A 10,442-nucleotide genomic window follows, 5' to 3' on the forward strand; every position below is an offset into this window, starting at 1 on the left:
ATCCTCTCATCTTGCTCAATTTCAAGCTCATATGTTTTCAGGATGCCATACAGTCTCTCCAAGGTAAACTCCTTGTAATCCTGTGAATTTCTCAATGAGATTGTCATTGGCTTCCACTCTTTTGGAAGAGATCTAAGGAACTTGAGGTTAGAGTCTTTTGTTTGATAGACTCTTCCATGCAACTTCAGAGCATTTAGTAGCTTTTGAAATCTACTAAAAATGTCAGTGAGAGACTCACTTTCTTCACAGTGGAACTGCTCATATTACTGAATTAGCAGCTGCATCTTATGCTCCCTTACTTGCTCAGTACCATCACAAATAATCTGGATTGTGTCCCAAACCTCTTTGGCTGTTTTGCAGTTAATGATGTTATCAAACATATCACCATCAACTCCTTTGAAAAATATATTCATGGCCTTCTTGTCTTTCCTGACTTGCTCAATATCAGGATCTGACCATTCATGCCTAGGTTTGGGAACAGATGGTTCATTGCCTGTTGCAGCTCTCATTGGTACATGAGGACCTCTCTCTATGCAATCCACATAGGCCTCATCTTGGTAAATAAGATGTAGGTGCATTTTCACCTTCCAGTGGTGATAATTATCTTTGTCCAGAAATGGAATTTTGACTCCAACATCCTTCTTGTTCATCTTGCTGTTTGTTGTGATCTTTACACTTTTTGTACTTCAAGAGCTTACTCTGATACCAATTTTTATTCCCTAATAATACAATAAGAATTACAGAAGGGGGGTTGAATGTAATTATGGCTACTTTTTTAAGATTTAAAAAAAGTTCTAATTCGATAAATATATAAGTGTTTGATTTGCAGATTGCGGAATGAAGTAGTTAAGTAAATCAAGACACAAAGTAATAAAAACACAAGTTTTAAAATTTTCTGGTGGATTTGAAAGTATCCACCAGATATATATATATATATATATATATATATATATATATATATATATATCGAATGAGAACTCTGTGAAGCTTGAATAGCTCACAGCTGCTTACAAGTAGAACAAACAAACTACATAGAAATTTTTGACAAGTACAACTTTTTCTATCTCTCTTAAAAATGTATTTGCTTAGTTGAATGTTCTACTAGCTACACTTGGTTTACATATCACCAAGTTTACATGACAATAAGACAAGATAATAAAACAAAATATATCTAGTCTAACTCCATGCTACTTCACTACTCTATTCCAGCATCTTTGAATATCTTCATAATAGCATGGAAATGGTAATGCTTCTTTGTTCTCAAATTCCCACTTAACAGGCTGCCACATTCCTTTTGCAAACACCCAACGCATGTGACTGTGTTGTCACTGTCAATAGATATTTTAATTTGAACATCCGTCGGGTACATGCTTGTCAACCGTCGGATAGCTTTGTTGATCATCCGTCGGGTAGCTTTGTTGATCATCCGTCGGGTAGCTATTTGTCACTTGACTCTATTTCACTTATACAGAATTATAAGACATCTTATATTTATAATTAATCAACCTGTTCTGCATATCCACTAGTAGTCAACATGACTCATATGCTCCTACAGAATCTACACAAATTTGTTTGCAGAAATGTGCTACAGATCTTATTATTACATAAGCTACTCACCCGGTGGATGTCAAATTGTCATCCGTCGGGACTATATTAAATCATCTGTCAAGACTATATTAAATCATCCGTCGGGATTATATTAAATCATCCGTCGGGACTATATTTGAACATCTGTCGAGTGCTACAAAATACACTAAGTTAAATCTACTAAGGTGATTTGTTTAATTTATCATCAAGTTCACAACATATCCCTAACAGTATCAAGTTTCGAGATACCCCACATTTTAATTATTTTCAAGAATGTTTCATTACATTCCACTATTCATAGAAAATTCAATATTTTTCTATTCTAGATACCCCATAATTTTAATATTTCACAGAATGTCAGAAAACATTTCAAAATTAATAGGAAATTTAATTATTTCCTTCCATGGTATCTTGTTTAAGGAACGATTAGCCCTTCATAACTAATATCCTCAAATTCAGTGATAGTTTGAGCTGATCACAATCCTTTTGCATCTCCCTCAGAGCGTAACTCAAGCCTGCATCTACTCCATTAATTTAATGCGAGTAAGGTGCAACAACATCATGAATATTCATGTGCAAACATAATTCACCCGGTGATTATTCATCATTAAATTTATTCACTACCATCTTAATTATCTGTATAAAGTTGCTTTTACCCTTGAGCATATAGAGCACACATCTCTCTATTTAGCTTCAATATTGACTCGATTACGAGTACGAGTGACAAATGTTTTACTCACAAACCAGAAAGTAAACACATTTCGTGTCACTACCTCTCATCTGAGCAGGTTTTACGTCATTCATTAAAAACCTATAAGGTTTTAATATCATGTTTAAAAAACTTTCCGTAGTTCTTATCATTAGAAATTCAATTACCGAATTTCTCTAAAAATTTTACATGGTTGACACGAACCTACATTTCTAGCTCACCAACTGGTACAACCAGAAGAGGCCTAAGGAAGAACATAAATTTTCAATAAACCCACATTCAGTGATCCTTGATCAACTGATGCGTTAGGGTTAACAACTTTTCAGATTCTTTCTGAAGTTCAGTATAAATAGCTGATATCAATATTCGTCATATTAAGTATCACACGAATCACTATAATAGGCTCGTGTGTCACTGTCGCAGCAGACCGACACCAACACGTGAAATTACTATTTAACTGGAGGAAAACTCCAACCAGAAAAATATAATTTCTGTGCCGACCCATAACCTGTACTCCAGGCCCATTAGGTTTTTTAACATGGAGAATCCTGAGCAATTGTAAATCTGGTTCACTTCAGCTGGATAACTCGTCACATTGTTTAACAACAAACATATTACTTCATAATATCCAGTGCAACACAAGTGAGAATACTAGAACAAATTTTTTCTGGTCAAATTATTGTTAACTAACGAGACACATTACATAATACAACAAATTATGCCTCCTTTAATAGCTTTCCAAAGTCTCCATATAGACTAAAATCATTTTGATAACAAATAAATCTATTAAAATAAGATGTTTAGAAGTACATAGTTTGTATCACGTTTATTGTCACAAACCTATGCTTGTAGTCTATTTTCTCCAATTAAATAGATACGCGGTAAAGCCTCTATTTATCCAGTATTATAAGTTTGTGATATAACTCCATTATTAAAGATTAAACAATAATAATTGATGCTTTGTCATCACTCATCAATGATTAAAAATTAATCACTAAATAATCAATTTTCATCATGAAGGGTCATATCTCTGTAGCCATATCATTTAATTGCATAGCAATATCATGTTATGAAATTACAAACACGCATGGAAACTATAGCATATACGATACTTGTATCAGTATACTAATAATTCTGAAATTAATGCAGAATTAAGAAACTCTAGCTCATATATATTATCAATCACCATGCTAATTAAACAAAACATAATAAGTTATCCATTAATAAAGAAAACATGGACAAATTATAAATTTGGTTAAGTCAACCAATTTATAATGATTAACCCAAGAAACAGAAATCATCAAATATGTCCACTTGAATATAAGTTGATCATAAATCAATAACCAGTAAAGCATCAATAGGCATATAAGAAAACCAATTATCCAGCAACTTTGTGCTTACTTTTGCCTCGTGTTATGCTTAAACAAAGCACCACTTAAAATCAAATTTATATTAATTTCCAGCACATGGTAACAAGTGATCAAAGAAATTAACGCACTCAATTTAATTTAATTAATGAGGCAAATAATGGCCACTTATATACCCATAAATATAATACACCATTCAGAGCCTATCAGTGATAGGTATAAGGCCATGATTTAATTTAAACAATCAAATTGACTTTTGCGTCTACTCACAAGAAAGTATGAATATCGAAGAAAACTGTTTTAAGATTGTTATCAATCTTGTATGATATAAGCATTATTATATATTGAATACATAACTAATTCACAAGACATTGCTAATTCTTAAATTACATAAGCATATAAGAATTAACAATTAAATTAGGAGAAGGGTTTGAGAAACCAAACAGAGATTGAATTTAATCTCGAGTCCAAAAAACTGTCTCCTTAAAGCAGTTTTGCCCCGCACCATCCGTGTTTAGCAACCTATGTCCCAGGATAAAACGAGATACTAGTATAATTGATAAATCGAAAATACTCTCAGCGAGCTTGAACTGAGCCCGAGAACTATCACCGGAATATTTGGAAAATTTTAAACTAAAAAGACCGAGAATTAAAGAGACGACTCTTATTTTCTCGACTTGATAAAACTGATGCCCTAAGACTCTATATATAAAGAGAGGCTTGAAAGGACTTATATTTATTTTTGATGTGGTACATGACATTTATAATAAAAAATAAGGAATAGGTTTGTGCATGCTACTCTCGATGTGGTATAAAACCCACTTTTCACATTAAAAGGTCACACTTTGGAACATCAGTTCTCATTCTCCTTTTACTCATTTTGAGCGTGTAAATATGCGTTAGAATCCCCTTGAAGAGGAGAATATGTTCCAATAAATACACACCACTAACATATAATGTGTCTCACTCATATAGAGTTTAAAAATGATTCACAACTTAGTCTAAAATACTAAGTTTGTCCAACACTTGTATACAGTCATGACATCTTCCAGGTAAGTACCCGGCCCCTATTTGTCAATTTTAGGTTGTTGTAACTTGCGGCGACATACTTAGCAAAATAAAGTGTTGGTGCACTAGTTGAGCTTGTTGTCACAAGTTCGACTCAGATGAGTGTGTGATTAATTATAAAAAAAACTTGCGCCGACATAACATTGTAGAGTAGTAATTTATGATTATGATGTATCAAAATAATTTCATTTTTGGATGACCCAGTTAGGACATATTTATTACAGATCGTAGGTCGAAAAGCCTTAATTATATTTGGTAATAGTTCACAAAAAATATAGTTACTATAATTTACGTGTTTCATTATTTTATTTTGAGGCCGGTGATCGAGAGCAGGACGGAACCAGAAATTCAAAATGAGGTGGGCTTGACAAGTCTTTAGTAAAATTTCACCTTCATCGTCCAACTAAAATTATGATCTTTATATTTCGCTAGTTTGATTTTCACACAGTTTCGGTGAATTAGACAATTATTAGCTTAAATGGACCATATAAAATTTGGCTTTACATGGGTTTTAGATTTAATTGGGCTGTAAAATAAGAACACAAGTAACTACTAAAATTTTCCCCCAAAATCTACCTGGGCTTAAGCCCAGGTTAGCTCTGCTGTGGTTACGTCCATGATCGAGAGGTTAACTGGGAAGACATCAGTGTGGAAGGCGATATATCCTACGGTTTTATAAGCTTCTCTCGATGTTACTCAAGGATTTGAACAACTTTTCAGATCAAAGGTCGAAAACCAGAACATTTTCATTCCTAATAACAATCAGTACTATAATTTTATCATGTGGCTGTGATGTTCTCGTGGGAGATTTTTTGTCTTCTTGACATGAAAGTGTTGTGCCAATTTTTATTTATTCTTATTAATTTGTTTTCGCGTAATCGACAACAATAAATACTTTATTATAGTAGGTAAAGCGTGGATGTGCCGTGTATGCGAACCTAAATTGTGAATGTTTAGTGTTCTTTATATATGTAAATCAGTCTTGTATTAAATTGTGAATGTTTAGTTGCAATTTTCAAAGAACTATATATATATATATTCAATAGAAAAAAATATATAATCAAAGAATAATTGTCACTTAAGCTTTGCTCCGTAAGTAAAGGAAAAAGCACATGAACAACAAGTAAAGGAAAAAGCACATGAACAAGAGGTTGACGCAAGTTGTCGTGGAATATAAATTAGGGTTTGGTTAGCAATTAATGTTTGGGTTTGTGATTTTTAATAGTTGTTCGTGCAGGAGTGATGGTCCTTGTCGAACCCTTTATATAGAGGTTGAGTAGAGGTTGATTTTAGGGTTATACTTAATTTACGTAATTCTAGATTCAGGGATACAACCTTATATAGAGATTAAGTATGGGGTTACACTTAGGTTGAGAAATACGATGGACAAGTCTCCAACTTAAAAGGTAATTAGGACTTTTATAAAGACAAATGATTTTAAATCATTCCTTGTAGGAGTTAGGCTGTGGTTGATATTATTGTTATAGACAGTAACAACAGCTATAGCTGAAAAATAGTTAAAAATCTGTTTTGTAAAATTCGAAAGCTGCTTTTCTAAAAAGTGTGTTTGGCTTAAAAGCTGCCGTTAGAGAAAATAAGCCCCCTCTTGCTTTTGTGCTTTTCAGTTTTTGCGGGAATAATTGCTGATTTTACCATCAAATCTCATAAAAAATATTATTATTTTTAATTTTTTTTACATCAAAACATATACATATAAAAAATATTATCAAACGATTATCTGATTTTTACAACATCACTTTTTTATTGACACTTTTTCTAACAGCACAACAATTTTTAATAATATTTCCAAACAGAACCTTAGTATCATACATTACATTTCTAATCTTCAGCTATATTTGGCCTTATCCGCGAACAACCTCGTTCATGAACGTTGTGGGCCTAGACCTTTTTCAGTCCGCAACAGGACTCGAACGACCCGATTCATATTGGTTTTTGAACACGAAATTTAAGTATAATTAATGCGACATTACTATATCTTATCTTCGGCCCATATCAGAAGTAGATGTAGATTAATGATCAATTTAATTATATTTCAAACATAAAATATGGTTATAATTTTGTACTTAAAATTTAAATATACACATCAGCTTCTTTTCTATCAACTAATTATATCTTAGTTAACTTCAGTTATTTTTCCCTTGCGGTAGGTTTGGAATCAACGGGCGCATGTATATAATTAAATAGCAAAAAAAATTATATCCTAAATTTGAAGTAAAGTTAAAAATAAATAGATCTCTGTATTTTTTTTATTTCATGCATAATTTACCTTTTTATAAAAAGAAATTAGAAAACATGAATTGGTAATTTATAAAATTTTGCCATTTTACTTCAAAATTCACATCCATTTCCATATTCTTTTGTTATCTACTTCTTCTCTTCTAAGGCATATGGCCTTACCTAAGGTATTATAATTATCTCCTGGTCACACATTCTACTCTGTAGTCCAAAGTTTGGAATATAAACAATATTATTCATTTTCTAAATTTGAATTCATGACAAATTTTAAATGTTTGATTTCACATAACATTTTGGTAATTACATCAATGATCACTGGTACACAATCATCAACTACATTATTCCATTAATTAACTTACATATATATAGAGATTCAGTTTATATTTATAGATAGTTATATAGTCATTTGGCTTAATGATAGCCACATATGTATCTATGTATATATGATTAATTGTAGCTGGAACTGAAGAAATAAAGATGTTATATATATAAGAGAGCTCGCTGGCTAGTAATATTGGTGTTAATTATTGATCAATTATGTGAATAATTTTATGCAATATTAGCAAATTCTGGAGGAGAGATATTGGAGAAGTGGTCCAGAAAGGGAGCTTGTAGAAACCCTAGGTTGCATGCTTCAACCCTAACTCTCTGACACATCTAAGTTATTAATTAGTTTGATTAATAACAAAAGCTCTCATCTCAAGGAACTCCTCTGTATCAATTTTTGTGGCAGCACTATGCCACAATCTAGCCACACTCACGCATATATTTGTCATGTAATGTCTGCTGAATATTCATATATGTATATTTTTATTAATTTTACATATAACAAATAAAATTTAAATTCTAAACTTTTATTTTTTAATATTATTAATATTCTTTCATTTAAAAAATGCATTAATTTTGCACTTTAACGTATTTAACATATATATGTGTGAGAACTAATAATTAGAAATGAAAACAACTATGATTCACTTATAGATGGATGGAGTAAAATATGAAATATGCTAATGCATATGGGTACGATATCTGTAGATGATAGAATCTTCGAGAAAGTATAGTCCTGTAGAAAGAATTAAAGAAAAATAGCGCACTGGTTCCGTTTATCTAGGTTATTTTGATTATTTTAGAATTAAGTCCCTTTTTTTTAGTTTCCAAAGTGGTGTTACCAGATTCAATAAAACCCCTGGGTACATCTAGTATTGTATACATTTGTATACATTTATCGTCCACTGCTCCCTCAAAGTAGTAAAGTGAAAGAATAAACAGAGAGGCACACACAAAAATCAAGTTCTCTCAAACTATTGTATTTGCTACATACATTTCCACAGAGGATATGATTAACCAACTCATTCAGGAGATATGCGGATCAGATGGGATATATACTACCTGCACATCGGTATGTTTCAGTTGTAACTTGTATAATTGGTTGTGGAATGTCAAACAATAACCAAATAAGGGTAAAAATATACTCCTCTGTCATATTGAATTTATACGTTAATTTTCGGCACGCTTTTCAATGTTCATTTAAAACATAATTCCACAATATATTTTAAATTTTTTTTCTGAATAAAAGTTTCATGTTTAAATTTTTATTCAAAAAAAAATTTGAAAAAAATATTACGAAACTATATTTCATAGAGGTCTCGAAATGCGTGCAAATAGTAAACGTATAGAAATTAACGTGACGGAGGGAGTACTAATCAAGATACTTTAAACTTAAGAACATGGCATAATACATCAGTTAGGTGCGGTTTTTATAATTATAATGTGCCAGAATTAATTATAAGATTTAACCGCCTTAATTTCAAAGTTGTTTTATATTATTACACATATAAACTTATGAAGAATGTAACCGTTTCCGAATAGTAACATAGTACTAGTTACCCTAGCGGCCGCCTGTCTCTTGCAGTTTGTGCATAAGCTAAAATCACAACTAGACATAAATTAAGAACAAGCAAGGATGAACTGATGATTGATTACTAGTTAATTACCTCAAATATTGACTTGTTATGGATTTTGCTCATAATCAAAAATCAATAATGACCTAGCTTGGACAAGCTTCTTCAAATTTCCTATATTACTAGAAACAAGTATATATAAGAAATATCCCAAAATTTGATCTTGTTCGTCGTCTTCAACATTCATCACTTCAAGTAGACTGTAGAGAGATTAGTGTAGAGGTTTGTTCTTTGATCTCCTCGTTAACTTTATTAATTAATTTGTAGTGAATCTGATGTTTCCTTTTCTTCTGTGCCTGCAGTACCGATGGCTTTTCTTTGATTAGCTCGCTCTCTTTCGAACTCTCTGAATTTATACAAGTACTTTCCAGTAGCCTCAGCATGGTCATCAAGCCCTAGTGAAACAAGAGCCCAACAGATGTCATCTCCATTGACCGTTTTGCGGTTCTCCTTTTGACACTTGTCAGATGCCTCAACAGTAACAAAACTAATGAACTCAGATGCACATTCCTGTATTGTTTCTTTCGCCTCTTTTGAAATCTTGGCATTTGCTGGCAGAATTTTCTTCATTATCCGACCAACATTTGCAATTGGAAGCAATCTGTCAGGCTCATCATCAACCATTTTTCTATTACCTTCAGATCTACTGAGGATATGTAGATTTGTGCTTAAATAATGGAGCTTGACCCTAGTTGTTAGTCAAGTGAGAATTAAAAAAATGAGTTTTTTTTTTCAAAATTTTGATTTTTTAAATCATTTATTTCCAAATATATGGTTTTATTTAAAATAATTTTGTAAAAATATAATTTTTTAAAGTTTCAATTTCAAAATACTGTTTGCAACTTTGCAAGCTAAATTGCAAGTTTAATCTTACTTTTTTCAGATTGCAACCAAAAGGACAACTGATGGGACATAAATTATTTTAAAATTTCTACTTAACAAAATTGAAATAAAATTGCATTTAAGGTTGTTCATTTAGCAAATCTAATTATTGAAAATGAAACTTTGAAAAATTAAATCTCTGAAAAAAGGTTAGAACTGTCAAACAGATAATTCGGATACGAATATGCCTATATCCGTATCCGCATCCGCAATCGTCGGATTCGAATACGGATAATATCCGTTTTATTTCGGATATGGATAATATCCGCTTTTTTCGGATACGAATGCAGATATTTCGGACGGATATCGGTTTTTAAAATTTTTTTTGATGCCTCTACCGTATTTGATGATGATTTTAGAACATTTTTTACGATTAAATACAAATAATATAGTTAGATACATATAAAATATGTGTATAATTATATAATATTTGTATAAATGTATTATTTAATACATTTGCACACACTATAAAATAAAAAAATAATTTTTAATTTATATATAATTATATATTTATATAATTTAAATATCATATATGTATTTAGTTTCAGATTCGAATATCCCGGATTCGAATACGGATAATATCTGCTTTTATTTCGAATACGGATAATATCC

At 31.5% G+C, this 10,442-nt stretch overlaps 1 protein-coding gene across 1 annotated transcript; it reads right to left on the reverse strand.

The window, feature by feature from the left end:
- Positions 1-9,200: 9,200 nt before the first annotated feature.
- LOC141674295 (nuclear transcription factor Y subunit B-4-like) lies at positions 9,201-9,572 on the reverse strand. The gene has a single exon (XM_074481019.1). It carries the CDS (start codon positions 9,570-9,572, stop codon positions 9,201-9,203), a length of 372 nt encoding a protein of 123 aa, XP_074337120.1.
- Between the last annotated feature and the right edge of the window lie 870 nt (positions 9,573-10,442).

The sequence above is a fragment of the Apium graveolens genome, chromosome 7, assembly GCF_009905375.1.
Source record: "Apium graveolens cultivar Ventura chromosome 7, ASM990537v1, whole genome shotgun sequence".
Lineage (NCBI taxonomy): Eukaryota > Viridiplantae > Streptophyta > Magnoliopsida > Apiales > Apiaceae > Apium > Apium graveolens.

Coding starts and splice junctions, on each gene's coding strand:
- LOC141674295 (XM_074481019.1), bottom strand. CDS start 9,572: ATGGTTGATGATGAGCCTGACAGATTGCTTCCAATTGCAAATGTTGGT.